General features: G+C 38.1%; 1 protein-coding gene across 1 annotated transcript in view; it reads left to right on the top strand.

Annotated features, from left to right (window-relative positions):
• Positions 1-20,430, top strand: part of Grip128 (gamma-tubulin complex component 5) — a 334,747-nt gene that overhangs the window by 80,150 nt on the left and 234,167 nt on the right. The window contains exon 5 of the mRNA XM_067152174.2: positions 12,582-12,756. Within this exon, the coding sequence (XP_067008275.2) occupies positions 12,582-12,756 (175 nt within the window). The remainder of the gene's footprint in view (positions 1-12,581; positions 12,757-20,430) is intronic.

Here is a 20,430-nt window from a genome sequence, read left to right as displayed (position 1 = left end):
TTATCTGACTGTAGATTCTTTAACATTTTTCTATCTCATTTTGATCTACGCCTTAGTTCGTTCTCCACAAATAATCGTAACATCTTGAAATTATATTTACCAAAATTTGACAATCATGGTTTCGCAATATTAGTCCTACGTGTTCCGGCTACTGAATTGCATATTTAAGACACGACATTTATTCGTAAAAAAAATATTGGACCGTAATTTAAACCACACGTTCATTAACATGTACGGATTATTAGCACTGATATTATATTTCAATATTATTAATTTATCAAGTTAAATTACCACACACTTTAATTCCGAATTAAAAAATGACATCCCGTCATTAAATGATTTCCGACAAACTCAACACCTTATCACTTAAATTTTATTATTACGCACGGCTCACTAAAATTCCAATATCTCATGAATTATTATTATTATTAATATTGCTCCTCACAAATTTAACTTCACTTTGAAAATATGAACACACTGTTCAACAACAAAACACAGCTGGCATGACAAAGCTGGACTTTCCTTCCATGTCATTACATAACTCGTCAAAATGACTAACAGAAAAGCACAGATCGGGTCTATCTGACTATGATAACAAAATCAAATGTAAAAAATTATTCTTGACTACAAAGAAAATATGAATGCATGCATGACTTAACGTACTACCCTATATCTACAAAATTTACATCTACAACAAACTGAATACATAAAAAGACCCGATTATTTACCTTGTTATTACTTAATACTGTCCATGCTACAAATTTAGGATGGGGTCGTTAAGCGACTCATCTCGTTACAGAAGGTAACCAAGTCTAATCAAATTATCCCCATTTTTCCAATCACGCTAACATTTCCCAAATATTATCTACATTTTAGTACTCATCTTAGTTATTGGTAATCCATTGCAGCTTGGCAGATGAGAGGCTCCTTTCGGCCCCTATCTGCCGTACTACTCCTCCATTCTTGATGGCGTAGTTCCACAAATGATTTCCTGGCACATTACCATTTTTACACTAATACCTTAATTATCACAATATTTCACCATTGACAATGTTAACACTGAAAAATTTACTTTTATAAAACAAATTAATACCCTAAACCCCAAAATTTAATATTTTACACTGTTTTAAGCTTCGTCCAATTACCGCACACATGGACATGGACACGTACGACGGTGTGTCGAATTTTACGCCCGTCGCGATTTATGTCGTCCGACGCGATACGCCTGTTTCATACGGCCCTCTTGAAGTGTTCATGATAGCGGTTCGGTCCTCCTAAGTACAGGCTATTATTCCCTCAAAGTACTGTTCGTCACACAGTATGTTATTTACGTACTTATTGCGGTGCAATTTATATTACTCACTCTTACAATGCAATTAATTGACTTCACTATGATATTTATAACTGGCAAACACTGTCCTAAGTTAACTACTTCCAGTTCATGTTGCTTGAGCGCGATCACATTTTATAAGTACTGGCGGATGCTCGCGCCATTAAATGTTGAGTTACTGTACGCCCGACGGATTTGAAGTCAGCTGCGAACGACGGTTCAGCTTCAGAGATTCATTTCAAGTGTGGTTGCGAGTATCCCTTGCGCCCGTATATATGGATGAAGCTTTCCCTCGCGGATTCATTGACGTCATACCCATGAGGGAGGGGGTGGATTTTTAATATCGGCACTTGCACTCCGAATTGGACGTTAAAATTTATATCAAATTAATCCACTCCGCTAGCATATTTGCTGGATTAAATATGAACTCCTGACGATCATAGATTTAGGAGATACGGGTGGATTTAGCTCCTCACATTTCGCGCCTTTGTAAGCGTCCCTTACAACGTGGTTTTCGTCCAGCCAATGACGTTAAAGCTGTCTGGTTTCCAAGAAATCCAGCCTTCAATTTATTTAATTTGCCAATAATTATCGATTATTTTTCCACGCGTGACATGTAATAAGTCCAGTACGTCGCTCCATGTACTCACAATAATTTATTACTGATTACTTTTGAAGTTACGAGAATATCTCATCCATCATTCCTCAAGATGGTATCCCTGAGTCTCCATCTAAATTTTCGTGATTGGCCTGCAAGTGGTCACGTGATAAGTTTCCACCTGCGATAACCTAGGCTAGCGAATGTCCTCGCAACCACTGTACTTTTCCATGACGTCACGGAAATTTCCGTCCGCCAAAAATATCCCAGCGCACTACTCATGTTGCAAGCTTCCTTTGTGTCAAACTACCCCCTTCTCTTTCTGACCATGGCTTATTTGTGGACTTGTATTTTTCCTGGTCGCCAACTAATGGGCTCCTCTGCTGTGAAGCAGCTAAATTCTGTTGTGTCGAGCTAATCCGTCAGGCTCCAGTCTGTCGTGTTCCTTAGCTCATATTTCAACACTACACAGATGAAATATTTTCAACTACACTTGTGTATTTCAATAAATGTACTATTCCCCTTCATAAATCAAATCATGATTGACTTTGGGCCTAAGTCACTCGGGTTCAATACAGGTGATCCTAATTATTGGTTACACCGACCTTGGTGTTGTGTTATTTAAGGATTTGAATCCTTGGTGGACACTCAGGACCGCTCTTTGCCCTATTTGTTTTGTTGCCTGACTGTATGTCTGGTACGGGCGTGAGTGTAAATGGGAGGAGTATCAAGAAGGAATATCTTTGTTTGAATTTTATTTTGTTCTTGTTTTTAATTTTATTTCTCTGCCTGGTTGTTGGTGCATTTTCCTTTCGGCCTTTGAACCTATCTTAGCCTCTTGTATCATTTCCGGCCGACATGTTTTATCTTTCTTTCATGTATGCACTGCGCATGCTTTTGGCTCTTATCATCATACTTTTTTGTTTTGGTAGTTCATGTTCGTGCTCCTTTTTAATCTACCCCGGGAGTTCTGGGAATAATTATTTCCTTTAGTCTATGCGTAGGAGTATAGTTTTTTGGCGGGGGAAGGATTGTTGTGAGTATAAGAAAAAGAGGTGTGTGTTATGTGGGAGTGGAGATAAGTTGAGTTGGTGAAATTAATAGCTGTTTGAAAGTTAAATCACCTTTTAATGAACTGTGTGGATTGTGTCGTGTTTGTGATGGAGATAATCCAAATGCAATCGCATGCTGATAAATTGTTCAACTGACTGTATTATAATGTGATTCTGTAGGATGGTATGCCATCACAGTGACATTGTTGCTGCAGCTCTGTAGAAGGGTGATTACGTATGTATGTTTTCATATCAATTATCTTTCCCTGTTTTTTAATCCATCTGTTTTCACCTAATTTTCAATTTATTATTTCAATAAATTTCTCCTTGTTATTTGCCGAATTTCATTATATTTTTGATTTGAAAATTAGAGTCTTGGTATTTTTCATCTGAGAGGCTCATCTCCAACTCAAGGCTTGTAGCTTGTGGCCTTTCCCAGTCACGATCTGGGCCTCCATTTTTAGTTTATGATATATTATGCACGGTGAGCAGGATTCTATGAAAGTGCATGCGCGGTGTGGCTCAAATCGTAGCAGTCGCGCGGTTCGACTGGGATATCTCCCAATTACAAATAGGAAAGGAATTCCACCTTATCAATACTTGTATATTATACTTATTATACTACAGTACCGGTTTCAACCCCCAATTTCGAGTCATCCTCAGCTGAACAATACACTCACATATAGTACATCAAACGATTGATATTACTTTGTCTGGGGAATGCCATATGATAAATGTTTGAACACGTCCAAGTGGGGCATGTCAAATTGGGAACTGATATGTGCGTCACTATGTGTGACACTGCAAGTATGTGTCTATGATAACACACTTTTAGCTTAAATTTGGTTTGTACACCACTATCTTAAAGCTGATTTATAAGTATGTATGGCTAAAAACAATACAGTATTACCCCTCTTTTACACTTTTCAAGGGACCAAGGAATAATGGTGTAAAAGGGGGGAAAGTATAAATCGTGGGAAAGAACTTGTACAGGTATATATAAAAATGCTCTGGAAAAGGAGGTAAATGTTTCACAAATGCTTATTATTAATTTATAGAGTATTTCAATCTCAATCGATTTAGTGTACGTACCTCAAATAAAGGTCCATGTAAGTTAATTACTGTACTGTATTAACTGTTGATACACTGCCTTTGTAATTCTGCTCATCCTTTGCCCAGGAGAAGGTTACTGGTAGGTGGTTAAAAATTTGTGTAATATATTCTTTTAATATACAGTAGTTACTTTCTTAGAATGGCTATAGAATTATCTAAGATGAAATATTTTCTCCAAATGAAACATTTTAATTACTACTGTTGTACCTGTATTTACAACATTAACACAAATTTATTCCAGATGGAAAACTACACAATCACTGCTTCCTACCAAAATAGTCCAGAATCGGATTTCGTTTTACACTTCTTATTATGACCTCTATTTGTTTTTCAAGCTCATAAAGGTTAGGAAAATTATTTTCACTTCCTTGTACAGATGACCTGCGTAAAACATCCACTGCTGCACTTGCATCAGCACTGGTAGGCATCACTTCACTGTCATCCTCTGCTTCATCACTGTCAGTGGTGGGAGACTCGGCTGCTGTTTGCTCAGCAACCAACTCCTCCACACTTCTTTCCTCTGCGGTGATCACAGAATCATCTACCCAGAGAAAATCTTCAGTAGTGCAGTCTGACTGCAACTTTCTCCATACATCAGGTAACAGGCCTTCTTCTTCTGGCAGCTGAGATTTGGCATGATTCTTGAAAAATCCTGCTTTCAAGAAACAATTTGAGATGGTAGTCTGCTTCATGGCTTTCCAAGACTTTGCAATGAAGTGAAGCGCATATAGGATTGAAACTTTAAATGATGATGGATCCTTTCCAGGATCCATAAGGAATAAAATTCGCTGCACCAGGTTCTTCCTATAAAGTGACTTAAAGGAGTGAATAGCCCCTCAATCCATAGGTTATAGCTTGCTTGTGCAGTTAGCAAGCAGAAATTCTAACTGTACATTCCTCAAATTAACATCCAGAGGATGTGCCGGACAACGGTCGATGAAAAGAAGGATCTTCCTATTTTGCGCACCCATTTTTTAATCCAGAGCAATTAACTGCTGTTGGAAAAGATCTGAGGTCATCCAAGCTTTATGCTTGGCATTGTAGGCAGTAGGTAATGATCGCACATTCTTGAAGCAACGAGGCTTTTTAGATTTCCCTATCACATATGGGTGGATCTTCTCAGAGACATCAGCATTAGCTCCCAACATTACTGTGAGCCTCATCTTGCTGCGTTTCCCACCATGGTATTTATCTCCTTTGAATGCAAAAGTCTTGCTGGGCAACACACTGAGAAACAGTCCAGTTTCATCTAGGTTAAAAATGTTCCTGGGTTCATAATCCTTGGTCAGCTCCTGCAATCTTCTATCGATCCATTCTTTCACAATTTCATCACTAACTGCATTAGATTCCCCACAAACAGTTTTATAGGTTAGGTTATACCTTTTCCTAAATCGGTCGATCCAGCCATTGGATGCACTGAAATTTTCAATGCCAAGAATGTTTGCCATTTTAAGCGCCTTTTCCCGTAAGAGCACACCATCAATTGGAATGCCTGTGGCTCTTAAGTTTTCAAACCAACTTTTTACAATTTTGTCCATTTTCTCATATTTGCAGTATGACGCATACTTCCTTTTCTTAGAGTTTTTCAATCTTCTGAAGCACTTGATGTAATGTTTCCTCTGCTTTTCACACTTGTATTCAGCGTGGATACAGGAAGCTGCAATTCGCCTGCCAGTGAAATACGTGTTCGCTGTACCTTTTCTAATATTCAAACTTTCTCAGCCATAGTGAAAGTTTTTCTTTCCTCCTTTTTTTCCATTATTAGCAGGAAAACAATAAAGTAGTAACAAAGAAGGATTCACAAATACACACGACAGGAAAGGAAGATCACGGCAATTCACGCAAGATATTATTCAGAATGACATTATTATTATTCTTGACCGCTCGACTCACATAACAAGAATAAAAAACGCAACAAATAACAAAATACAATAAACGTGACAAATCAGCGACAATAACTTTAACAACTCCAAGAACAAACGCAAGTGTAAACCAATAACCGTGAAATAACGAACTCAGGCATGACAAACCGTCCTACTAATGAACGGTGTATAACTTTTATACAAGGTTTATACACCATTTATGTGAAATTCGTTACTAAAACAGTGTATAAGCCTCCTGTGTATACATCTGTTATAGTTATTCATTGAATTGCTTATACAAACCAGGATCCTGGTATAAGCATTGTATAGCAGCAAGTAGCGGAAAAAGAAACGAGTGAACTGTTTATTTCCGTGGTATTTACTGTCTGCAGTAATAAAATCGTGGTGAAATATTCGACTTATCCATTTAACATTGAACACACATTGAATGAATGGACAATTACGATGATGATTTTCACGATATTTCAAACATAGAAGACATACACCCATTTAGAGGTTATGGAGGCTTCGTAAAGTAAAACACTTTAAAGAGACGTAATGACAATGAAAAACTATAAAAGAAATGATAGTTGGGCGTATTTTTGTGTAATAGTGTGTTATTGCTTAACAGACTTATGAAATTGCGAGTTTATTATATATTATTTGCCTCTACAAAGATTTTTCTCAAATTTGAATATAAAAAGGAACATATTCATTTACATAAAAAATGGTATAACTTAAGAAATGTACGTAATATGATTTCCATACTTTGTAGTTGAATATGCAGATCTATGATGTATAAATGCCTAATAGACTTTTGATCAAACCTTTCTTTTAGCTACAAAATAGTTTTTCCTTTCTCCTGAAATGTAAGGATTTTGGAGTGTGTACCCTTTTCAACTTACCGATTCAATTACAATTGCCTACTTTTTCCGTACTATCCCAATTAAGAGCTCTCGATCTTTTCTTAAGCTTTTCCATTTCTTTCGTGGCGTTCATTACACAAGCAAGCTGGAATTCAAGAGGACAAATTGGGGGAAATATTTGTTTATGGGGAGGGGAGTTAGGATTGGAATAACTTACCAAGGGAGATGTTCAATAAATTTCCAATTTCTTTGCGATCATTTAAGAAACGGCTAGGAAAACAACAGATAGGGAAACTGTCATCTGGGCGACTGCCCTAAATGCAGATCAGTACTGATTGATTGATTGAAATGTTGATATCAATATAAGCCAATTCCAATTGCAGACAACGGAAGATCAACATTAGTCACCCCTCGGGTGTATAAGCTGCGGTCTTTTCAGACTACCTTGTCTTTTGATCGCCGTATTTCTGAGAGTGTGTGTGTTAAGACAGGAGGCGTGCGCCTCATTCTTCACCAGGCAGTTCAATAGTTAAGGTAATGGCCACCAGTCATATCTCTCTGTAGCTACCTCTGCAGGCTCACACGAGGGGAAGGTTCGAATTTCTAACTATGTAACCACCTGTTTTCTAAAATGTGTATTTTCTTTCGGCTAATGTAAAATTTCATAAAGTCTTAAACTGTAAATCGAGGATAGAGAGTCCGTTACCCTTTTGAGTTTCCCTTCAACTTAGTTTGACGTGACTACGATTTTGTAACTGTTTCTCTTTTCTGTAAAGCGTTTCATTCTAGTCACCTCAGTAGTTTGGGGTTAGCCTCTGCATCATCGGGCCGAGAGCCCAATTAGGGTTTTATATGTAATTTTCTAGGAGCGCAAGTGTACGCCTCCATTCATTTTGTGTTCTAGGCCAGTAATTTAACCTGTTTTTCTGTTCCTCGAAGGCCCAGTAGTTTGGGTACTAGTGACCCCTGTGTACTAAATTGTAAAATTGCAAGTTGGTCCTAGAGAGGCCTGAAATTTATAAGATTTTGTAAGGAATTGAGAGCGCATTCTGCTTGGTTAATGTTGGAGAGCATGTAAGCTCTTTTCTGAGATTGCTGTAATATCGAGGGGTGCCTTTGGAAGGCCGTATTTGTAACCTTTGGAGCAAGGTGCTCTTGTTTTGGAAGATTTCTCCTTGTCTATGTAAACACTAATTGGTGATATTGTAAAGTTGGAAATTAAGGGCTTGAAGCCCTAATCGGTTAAATTCCCTATTCTTGGTTTTCCAATTCTTGTATCAAGATTGTTATTGTACCTGATCTTTCTTTTCTTCACCTAGTGAAGAAGCTTGTTAAGTTTGAAATTTGAAAAGAAATATAACTTTTAATTTTAAAGTTTTAAGTTAATCTTTGATATAGTAGATAGACCCATTCCACCCAGCACCTTCTTTCACATCTTTCTGCTCCACAAAAACAGGGTAACAAAAATAAGTATTGATTAGGTGGAAGCCTTCTTCTCATTGCATAATTTTAAGTGTCATTAATCTTGTGACCTACTGTTTTTATTCAAACCCACTTAACCATTTATCAAATGTCTAATGTGTGAATTTTAATGTGCACTAAAGCGTATTTTATGTGCTTGTATTTGTAGTCTCAACTCGGGAGAGGTTTAACCCCATTCCGTTTATGATGTCACTATGTCCTAATGCTAATTTTATGATTAATAGCTGAGGATGACTGCTATGTATGGTTGAAACTGGTAGTGCTGAGAATAAATTGTATTGATTAGGTGACAGGTAGGGACCCTCTTCGGAGGCAGCCCTACCCAGGGAGTGGCGCCCCTGCCTATGTGAGTCCCAGAGCACACTGACCCGGTGTGTAACATCTGGTATGGGTCCCAGCTCAGGGTTACGAGTGAAGACCTCAACGGCATCTACGGCGGAGAAGGTGGACTTCGGTACGGCGGAGATGGCGGAAGGGGCATACCCTTAGCGTCTGTACTCCAGAGGAGCGGCTACGAAAGGCGTCTGTCTCCATGTTAGGGGCGGCCTAATTTTGAACCTGGCAGTAGGTATAAAATGCCTTTGGGTGTGGCGAGTCCATCGTAACAATAGCCTATAAGGACAAAGCAGATATGGTGCCTCGGAAAAGGTTAGGGCGTCCCCTGCTAAAAGCGATGCGCAGCTCTTCAGGTGCTGGGGGAACTGTGAAAAATGGGCAACCAGCACCAAACTACATCAAAATTGCAACAGTTAATGTACTGACACTGACGGGAAAGACAGAAGAACTGGTTGACTTCATGATAGAAAAAGATATAGCCATACTTGGACTGTGCGAGACCAAGAAGAGGGGTACAGGGGAGATCCCTCTGAGAGAAGGATACAGGCTGTATTACAGCGGAGGACCTGAAGCAAAAAATGGAGTGGCCATCATACTTAGAAGAGAAATCCAAGAGTATCTGGAATATACAAAGTACGTCAGTGATAGGATGATGATGATGAGACTCCAGTTTGAAAATGGCGTGAAAGATCTATTTCAGTTGTATGCCCCACAAACTGGTTGCATAGATGAACATCTAGAGGACTTCTTAGAGGAAGTGGAGAGACAGATAGAAGATAAGGAAGTACTATTGATGGGAGATCTAAATGCACAAGTTGGAATGGAAAGACAAGGAAAGGAAGATGTTGTAGGGCCCTTTGGATATGGAAGTGTAAATCCAGAAGGCGAGTTGTTGGTGGATTTTTGCATGAGGAATCAAATGATTGTTGGAAACACCTGGTTTAGGAAGAAGAACAGTCAGAAGATTACAAGGTATGGCTGGGGAGACAGACGGACAAAGACCATGATTGATTATATAATCATAGAGAAAGAACACCGGAAGAACCTTGTACATGTAACAGCCATGCCTGAAGAAGCCTTTGGTGGAGATCATAGTGTTGTGATAGGAAAACTGAAAGTTGGAAAGATTGAAAAACCCCAATTAAGAAGAGAGAAAAGAATTAAAGTATGGAAGTTGAAGGAGAAAAGCATACAAGAAGAATTTCAAAGGGAAATAATACCCTTGGTACCCAGGACAGAGGTGGGAAATGTTGAAGAGGAATGGAAAAGATTTAAGGAAGCACTGGTTGGATGTGCAGAAAAGGTGTGTGGTAGAACATCAGGAAATGTGAAAGACAAAGGAACACTCTGATGGAATGATAGGGTAAAGATTAAAGTGAAGGAAAAGAAAATGGCATGGAAAGCATGGAAAACATCTAAGACTGAAGAAAGTAGAAGAAAATATGTGGAGGCAAAGAATTTGGCCAAGAAAGTAGTGGAGGAAGAAAAGAGGAAAAGCTGGGCCTTATTCACACAGACATAGAGAGATGATACGCAGGGCAGCAAGAAATTACTGTATGGTATCTTAAGAAACAAAAAGAGAGATGAAGTAAACACCAGATTTGTGAAGGATGAAGGTGGCATAATTTTAACAAAGCCAGAAGAAATAAGAAATAGATGGAGAGAGTATTTTCAGAAGCTGCTGAACATAAGAACGGATGACAGTCATTCAATGGACGACCAGGAAAGGCAATTAGTTGACGAAGAAATGGATAAAGAAATTACAATTAATGAAATTGAAATGGCAGTAAGAAAGATGAAGAATGGAAAAACTGCTGGAATAGATGAAATTTCAGTGGAGATGATAAAGGCAGCTGGAGCTGTAGGCCTGCAGTGGACATATCGGGTTCTCAGGAATGTCTGGGAGAATAAGGAGGTCCCTGAGGATTGGCAAAAAGGAATAATCATCCCAATTTTCAAGAAAGGTGATAAGAAAGTTTTGAAGAACTACAGGGGAATTACTCTAATATCCCATGTTGCTAAGATAATGGAAAGGATACTGGAAAGTAGAATAAGGTTGAGGGTTGAGAAGCAGTTACAGGAAAATCAGTTTGGTTTCAGAAGTGGAAGGTCAACAATAGAGCCCATTTTCATTATGAGACAACTAATGGAAAAGCATTGGGAGTACGGGAATGATATGGTGATGACATTCATTGATATTGAAAAGGCATATGACAGTGTCCCTAGGACGAAAGTTTGGGACAGTCTGGTGCAAAAAGGAATTGGACAGGGATTAATAAAAATGATCATGGCATTGTATAAGGAATGTCGTAGTTGCGTGCAAACACAAGTTGGCAGGACAAGTTGGTTCAAAATAACTAGTGGGCTGAGACAGGGAAGTGTTCTATCACCAATCCTGTTTACAATAGTAATGAATGACATCATGAGAACAGCAAAAGCAGCATATGGAGGAAGAGAAATGAACATGATGTTATTTGCAGATGATATTGTGATTTGGGGAGAAGACGAAAGGAAGGTTCAAGAACAGTTGAATGTGGTGAATGGGAAGATTGAAGAATGTGGATTGAAAATAAGTGTAGAAAAGAGTAAAACTCTTGTTATGACTAGAGGGGAGAGAGAAGGGAAAGGTCAGATTAGACTTGCAGACAAGCCCCTGGAAGTAGTGGAAACGTTTAAATACCTGGGGAGTGAATTAATGGAGAATGCTCGACTGGATGCTGAGATTAGTAAAAGGATTCAAGCTGGAAGTTGTTTCTATCATAGTGTAAGAAATATGTTATGGGACAAAGATGTGCCAATGGAAGCAAAGGATACTATGTACAAGATGTATTACGTACCCATAAGAACTTACGGAGCAGAAACTTGGGCATGACAAAGAAGGATGAGAGTCGAATACAGGCAGCCGAAATGAAATTCTTGAGGAGTGTGATACAGAAGAGTAGAAGAGACAAAATAAGGAATGAGAAAATCCGGGAAGAAATTGGAGTGGAAAAAATGAATGATAGAATAGGGAAGAGCTGACTAAGATGGTTTGGGCACATAAAGCGAATGAGCGACGAAAGAATGCCAAAAAAGGTGATGGAAATGCAAATCCAAGGAAGGAGAGGCCGTGGACGACCACTATTGAGATGGAAGGATACCATCCAACGCAGCATTATAGAAAGAAACCTGGACTGGGACACAGTGTTGGAGGAGGAGTGGTGGAAAGACCGAAGTGGAGAGGAACTATATTTGCCCCTACCCGGCTACAGCTGGATAAAGGGAAATGATGATGATGATGAGGTGGATAATAAAGTTTTTGCAAAAATGTAAGTCATATTGTCGTAATTATTGGCATTGTAAAGACCTCTCCTGGCACATGTTCATTTAACAAAATTAACTACTCATACTTGGAAAATGTTCATTGTAGTTCTACTTTAGCTACCAGAATATGCTGGTCAATAATAATAATAATAATAATAATAATAATAATAATAATAATAATAGTAAATTACTGTTTTATTGAAGATCTTCTAGGCCAGGGCCTCTCAAATGTCCAAAATCTCATGCATGCAAAATGAGGTGCAGAGGTTCTGTGCACCGTGCATCGGTCCTACTTGGCTAGGTTTGGACCAGCATTCTGTCTTGGGGCGGCTCTGCTTAGCTTGGCTCAACTCGGCTCGGATGGTGAGCTCTGCAGAACGATTGAGGAAGGGGGATCAGGCGGAGCAAGCGAGACAGGCATAGTGAAGGAAAAAGACAGTGCTGTTGCTCAAACTCGAGCAAGTAGTCTTACGCACCTTGCACCGCGCAGTGCACCGATACATGCACTCTGAGAGGCCCTGTTCTAGCCTGTATCTTTTTATATCCTGTTAAGTTTGTTGTATTTTTACCTCCCTTTACTTTATTGAAGATTAAGTATTACATTACTTTCTTTTAATTTTGATCTCTAATTTGTTTAAGGGACACTTTCAAAGCTGTCCAAGGTGTGGAAGGTGACACAGCAACTGTGAGTGAGTACAAGGTAATACGTGAGATTCTGTGGGTAATACAGGCTTCTACACCAACATACATCTTTATTGAAGAAAATGAAAAATTCAAACTACGGCTTGATGTGTCCATTCCCAGCCTAACAGTGGTAAGCATTCTCTTCTAGAGTGAACTGTTATCATTGAAGATGATATAATGGTAACAGTCTGCCTTTCAGAATTTTTATGGCTGTTTTGTTACACTAGTTTAACTCTCTTCTGTCCGTAATGTAGTAAAATGTACCGCGGAAGCTGGGTGCTTCTCTTCCATAGCATAGTTAACCTTTAGAGTACTTGTGGTTGATATATCAACCAATAGGTTAGATAGTCAGCCAGGACTTGTGGATGATTTATTAACCATAGTTTTACTCGTTTAAATGGATGAGCGGTTGATATATCACCGTGAATTCTGGCTTATGAAATGGATCTACTCATTCCGTTACTGATGAATGTGTCAAAAAATGTGAACAGAAAAATTTGAAGATTTCATTTACCGCTAAAACTAAAACATCTTTCTAAAAGAATGATTTTTGAGAGTTCACCTTTTCATTACAATGTTTTTTTTTTATTGATTTACAAAAATATTTTTACATTATTATGTCTTAAGCGGACATATTTCACCTATTTTTTAGGCATCTTCGTCTATTGTTCCTACTTTTTAAGATCAAAATAGCCAGGTTCGTGGATTTTTGTTTAATAATAAAATACTTAAAATGGTTAAGCTGACATTAATTGTTTTAATTTTAAAATAATTTTATTTGTGCAAATGGAGGAGGATAGGTTATCTAGGAGAATAATGGAATCTGTTATGGGGGGTAAGAGAAGTAGAGGGAGACTAAGACGACGATGGTTAGACTCAGTTTTTAACGATTTAAAGATAAGAGGTATAGAACTAAATGAGGCCACAGCACTAGTTGCAAATAGAAGGTTGTGGTGACTTTTAGTAAATTCACAGAGGCTTGCAGACTGAACGCTGAAAGGCATAACGGTCTGTAATGATGATGTATGTATGATGTTATATATTCTATAGAAACATCCGGCTGATGTGAATTGTTATGACTAGTGAATTGTGTTTTCATGTCCTGTGTATAACGACATTTAGCTTGCATGCAATTGCTATGTCTAAAAAAGGGTAAGTTTATAATTACTGTACAATTTGATAAAAATATTATTGATATGCTTTAAAAAATTGTGTTGACATTGGTTGGTTTGGGTTATTTAGTCTGTAATATCCAATCTGCGTGCTTTCACTGGAATCTTCATGGACTTGAGTGTCACCTTGGGAATAAAATTGTTTAGTGTTTTCGTAAAATATTGTATGATCCGTTCTCTGAATGTTGCTTTATGGAGATTAAAATCGTGTAAAATCTTGCCGTCTGTCGCTGTGTGGGTTTGAAGAGGGGGAGTTTTGAAGGTCGTTGTGACCAGGAATGAGTTAGCTGGAAAATTTATAATGCCCAATAACGGACCAACTATATTGGTATTGTATGTCCAGGAGTTACAGTATTTTCCGCCGAACATGGAAGTCTGCTGAGGAACTGTTTTTTCACCTTCTGAACATTACTATTTTGAATGCCTTCATCCATCAGTTAAAAATTTCATTCTTTGTTCCTTAAATGAATTATAAGTAAACAAATTTTTTATTCCTTTAATGGAATATTATTGAATTGGTGGAATAACAATACAGTAATATTCCATAGATTTTAAGGTCCCAAAATAGGAGGTGCAGTTGTTTTGCAAAAAAATTTCAGACAACATTTTTAAAAGACCTGGTAACATATTATAGCCATTGAAACTATTATTAGAGAGGTAATTATATAACAACAAAGAGATGCCGCACAATTGCCAGTATGGCTTTTGACTGGTACAACATTATAACAGGGGCTGAGACCAGTACATCCACTGTCAAATTTAGCATGGTAAATATTGCGCGAGAATTATTATAAGGTTGAGTATGGTGTCCATAATGTTATTACCAGTATATGTTAGCTTGAGATATTGAGGTTTAGGGGAGAGAGGGGCAATTGCACGCATCTAAGGCAAAACACCTTTATAAGGTACTATGTTGGATCCAAAATTTCTACAGTACTTCAGCATGATAGGGGATATATTTAGGAATACAGAGTGAGGAATACCAGTACACAAGTAGTAACGTTCCCGAGTATTCTGTCAAAATTAGAAATTGGTTTTGCATACCATTAGCCGCCCACATGGGGCAGTGGCATGCATGTACTTCATTCACCACAGAAGAGACAAACATCGTTGGTGGTATTCCTCTGTGGCAATCTAGACACCACTTCTTCCGTGTAATCATCATTATCATCATCTTGATAAAGTTCATCATCACATATTTCATCTGCGAACTGTTGTTGTCTTGAAAAAGTACTTTCTTTGTCTTCTTCATTTTCTTGAATTTGCAACTTGAGTCTTTTTGACCATTGTGTACTCGTTTCTCTTTCTTCTGTTCCAGTTCCTCTAATATTGATTTTCTGGGTGTGGCTGTCAAAAGTTCAGAGTGGTGCCTAGGCCTAGACCTTTGTGTTTTCTCATAAGATGCTGATGCACTGAAGGGGAAAGGAGAGGAATTGATACAACAACAATTCCGTTTTCCTTGCAGAAATTAAAGGAGGAAATTGTTGTGTGACTCAAATAGTTGTCCATTAAAAGAAGAGTTGGATTCTTCACTGATAACTGCGTGTGTGCAACGAAATACTTGAGCCACATCAGGAACATGTCCTCATTAATCCATCCTGACTTGGAGCACATGTAAATGCTTCCTGGCAGGCCCCCACGTGTTATTGTAGTTGACATCCTCACACCAGGATGTACAGTATAAACGGGTGGTATATAATCACCCATAGGACTTGTGGCACAATATACAGTAATATTTTGTCCTCGTTTTAAGTTGGCCGCTGTGGCCGCTGTTCCTACTTGCTTTTGACCTTTGCAGGCAATTATTGGACGTTGCTTCTGGACGGTGGAAATGCTGGTTTCAGCAACGTTATAAATACGTGAAGGAGGAAACTTATGTTTTTCACTGAGTCAAGAGATTATGATAAAGTTTGTCAACTTCTGCTTTATTAAATGATAAAATTTTGCTTCTGCTAGTTGCTTTGGTTTTCCGCAGGCTGAGTTCTGGGTTTCTTCTCAAGAAGCCTTACGCCCAGTCCTTGCCAGCTAATTTAGTAGTTTTGTTTGAATTATTAGAAATATTGTTACTGTCTGTAAATTCATAGGCAACACGATGTACTTCAATCATCGTCATGCCATAATATAGCCTAGCCAACTGAAGAAGGTGAGAACAGAGTCCCTTACCTTGATGTTCAGTAAAGACAGTATTCCTTCCCATCTTCGGTCCTCCCATTAAACCACATTTCAAACACTTCCTTTAGGTTGCCTCATGAATATCAAACTGACTCCCAACCTCACGCACTTTACGTCCAGTTCTAACTGCAGCAACTAATGTTTCTTCAGACCAAGAAGCCTTATATGTAGCCCTCTTATGGTTCCGAATGATTTGAAATTACAATTCTTAGTTATAATTATATGCACATATACTTATTTCGCTAATAGAGTGTAGATGTATCATTCACATAAATCTCTAGTAAGACACGAAACCCATTTTGTTTAGAGGGGGTAATTGTACACACTGAAGGGGTAATGAGATGCAGAGCACGTGCTATTACCTCTCTAGACACCTTCACACCTCCTGTATTGCCATTTTATAACCAATGAAGAAAAAATTGAAGATATTGCATTTCACATTAAAAAAACAAAAAGCTTCCGAGAAAAAAAGTGGACAGTTTAATACGTACCTTAATATAAATTCAACTCTTCTGATGTAAAATGATATAACAAAACAGATATTTCTGCACAGCACAAGAAACATACGAAACTCAGGCTGACACTCGGCTCGGATCAACGTTATGGTGACTCGCAATTAGATTGAAGCAGATTACAGAACGGTTGCTACTAGGGGAGGGGATTTAGAGGGGTGCATCCCATTACCCGATGCGTCCCCTTGCCCCTCTCTCCCCTAAGGTTAAAATAAAGTGGTATCAACAATTCAACTTAAAAATAATACATTGAGTATCTAGGCTAGTATTTTCAATGAAATCATATAAAACATGCCAAGGAACAATGGCATTGTTATCCTTAACCCTAGAATGGTAGCGCTCGCCTCTGCGATGAACACGTGCTACACTTAAGCTTCCCCCACTTCTCCCTTTTATTCTATCCCTCCTTCTGTTAGCCGAGAGAGCGGACGGAAAGTTGAGGTAAGTATTGTTTAGGATCAGTTTCTAAAATCATAGTCCGACTCATTGGCTGAATGGTCAGCGTACTGGCCTTCGGTTCAGAGGGTCCCGGGTTCGATTCCCGGCAGGGTCGGGAATTTTAACCAGCATCGGTTAATTTCTCTGGCACGGGGGCTGGGTGTATGTGTAGTCTTCATCATCATTTCATTCTCATCACGACGCGCAGGTCGCCTACGGGCGTCAAATCCAAAGACCTGTACCTGGCGAGCCGAACATGTCCTCGGACACTCCCGGTACTAAAAGCCATACGCTATTTCATTTCTAAAATCATAGTCATCGCTGATATGAAGCGCTACATATAAACGTTTACTAATACTTTCGTCACCAAGACAAACATACCTGTGTGAAAGTATGGAGCGATAAAACTATAAAACCCAGTAAGGACGCATTCTTGAAGGGATTATCAAATGGCTTAAAGAATCCTTCGGGGAAAGGGAAACGCTTCATAATTATGCATATCAGCAACAAGAAAGGTTTTGTGGAAGGAGGGTTACTGTATTTTGAATCTTACTCCACGAAAGACTATCGTGAGGAAGTGAATGGGGACGTATTCAGAGAATGGTTTGTGAATGTTCTTACTCATCTTGAAGCCAATGAGGTAATTGTTGTGGGCAATGCGTCTTACCGTTTGGTTTGAATTGAGAAACTACCCAATCAATTGTGGAGAAAGGGAGATATAATTAAGTTTCTGGACGGGAACGGAATCCATTACGAACTGAACAGTGTCAAGTTGGAACTTCTTAATGTCATCCCACAGCATATTAAGGACTCATGTGGCGCATATAGAGTAGATCATATCGCATTGCAATCGGGAAGGCAAGTTTTAAGGTTACCTCCGTGCCATTGTTCTTTAAATCCAATTGGAAGTGTGTGGAGCCAATTCAAGGGCCATGTGGCTAGGAACAACAAAACTTTCACCCTTGCAGAAATAAGAAAACTGCTACTGGAAGAGATTGAACTAGTGACCCCTCAACGTTGGGAAATGTGTATAAAACAAAGTGAGACGGAAGAAAAACGAATGTGGGATATCGACCATTTGATAGATGATGCAATTGAATGGATAGTGATAAATGTGAACGACTCCGACCATGATGACGACGATTTGGAGGGGATTGAGTAACCCCTCTTTCTTCCGCAGGCGACATTGGTGAGTACATCAATACCACCTAGATATAAGGCCTGTCCATGGTGTCGAGATTACAAAGAAAATGGCGGACTTTTGAGGCAATGCCTTGTGAAAGTGATCCTTAATTCTGTCTTACAAAATACAATAATGGTCTACAAATGTTGTGTGCCTAATCATAGGGGAAACTACAGTGCTAATAGCAAAGTACAGATTTTTAGATTTCCGAAAGATGAAGATCTAATATAATCAAGAGATGGTAGTATAAGATACCTTAAAAAAAAAAAAAAAAAAAAAAAGGGCCGCTGTTAGGTTAGACGGCATCTAACCTCCAACATGCATGGTGAAATGCGTTCAGGTTAGATTAAGTGATTGTCTGTAATTGCAGGTTTGTGAATTACATTTTAATCCATCCAAAATAAGGAAACATACAGAGTTTCACTGTTAGAATGGATAGCTTATAACTCTACCACTGAAGGTTCCACGACTTATCCCCAGTGCTGTTCCTTCACTTTTACCAAATTGCCCAGCATATTTGAGTAATTTAAAAACGTATCGAGAAGGTCCTGAAGTGAAGAGAAGAAGAAGAGAAAATGAAAATATCCAGACAGCAATCGAGGAGAGTGAAGTAGAATATAATTTACACAAGAATAGAATAACATTTTCTAATTTCACTTACCTGAAAGAAAAGTTAAATAATCATGGGACATACTTCACAAAGGTGTAAATATAGTAATGGTTAAAATTGTGTTGAGCCCTGAACCTGATATAATTAGTTATATAGCTATCAATGAAACTTTGGAGTTAAGTGTGTGCTATAAGAACATCAAATTACACAGTATTGGTAACTTTCATTGTATTGGTAACTTTCATTTCCCATAGTCTGTAAAGGACCTGGATGAAATTTCAGTGCTTCTTGAAAAAGTTGACGTGTTAAGTTCTGAGGTTCACAGTGCAAACAACACTAATGATATTTTAGGTTGAGCAGCATACGTTTTGAGACAAGTCATCATGTTAGAACCGAGACTAAAAGGACCATTTGAATTCATATTTGAACAGAATGCACTTTGGTCACACGAGAGTAGGAGTTATAGTCCTTCCTTTCTGATTTTATCTTCAATATTGGAGTCCATTTTACCCCATTGCTATGCATACCTCAGACATCTCAATTTATTATATCTGCCTCATCCATGTACCATCAGGAGGCTTTCTTCTTCTTTAAAAGTAGATCCTAGAATAGAACGGCATGATAACAATTTCCTGAAGTACATAAGGGACAAATTTTCTGGCAATGATAGTGACAAGTTCATTGTGCTTATGATAGATGAAATTCATGTTAAACCATTAATGGACAATAAAGGTGGTAATGTTGTTGGAAAAGCATTCATTGATGAGCAGTTAACAACTCGTGCTTATTGTTTTATGGTTTCAAGTTTGTCTGATTTTAGGGAAGTAGCTCACATATTACCTGTAAAATCAATTACTGGAAAATATTTGCATGGTGTACTAAGAAAAGTCATTGTAGGATTAGAGGAAACAGGGTTTAAAGTTGTTTGTGTTGTTAGTGATAACAGTTCTGTAAACAGAAAATGCATGCAATTATTTGCACCTGAAAGTGAATTGAAATGTGTTTATCCACATCCTGTTGATGAGAGCAGACCACTTTTCTTTGTGTTTGATAGTGTTCACTTGCTGAAATTTAATCACAATAACCGGTTAAATTGAAAGGATGAGAATATGTGCATGAACGTCCCTGATTTTGAAGATAACATTGCAGTGCAGTGTGCTTCTTTTCTTACAATTAAGAAATTATATGATCCTGAGCACGAAAAGTTACAATTAAGAAATTATATGATCCTTAGCATGAAAAGTTCATAAAATATGGTTATGGTCTGTCTCTCAAAGCTTTAAGTCCTTCATCATTTGAAAGGCAGAATGTAAAATTAGCTCTACAAGTTTTCAATGACAACATTATAGAAGGGCTGAAAGTATTAGGTGAAAAGTGTAAGCTACCATATTATAAAGAAACAGCCTCATATATCAGAATAATAATAATAATAATAATAATAATAATAATAATAATAATAATAATAATAATAATAATAATAATAATAGATTGGTGGGCTGTTGTCAAACTCAAAACACCAGGTAAAGAGGTAAGGCTCAACAACAACTTAATGTCTCCAGTCTCTTCAAATTCAGGGGAAGGGCTTCAATATTTGAAGAAATTCCTATAATGGCTAGTAAAGTGGAGAGATCTAGTTGTAAAGGGTTCATTATCATCTGAAACAATGGCTGCTTTGATATTGACAACTGAAGGATTGTTAATGTTGATAGAATATTGT

The sequence above is a fragment of the Anabrus simplex genome, chromosome 8 (assembly GCF_040414725.1).
Source record: "Anabrus simplex isolate iqAnaSimp1 chromosome 8, ASM4041472v1, whole genome shotgun sequence".
Taxonomy (NCBI): Eukaryota; Metazoa; Arthropoda; class Insecta; order Orthoptera; family Tettigoniidae; genus Anabrus; species Anabrus simplex.
The sequence above is the reverse complement of the archived record's forward strand: the minus strand, read 5'-3'. Positions and strand labels throughout refer to the sequence as shown.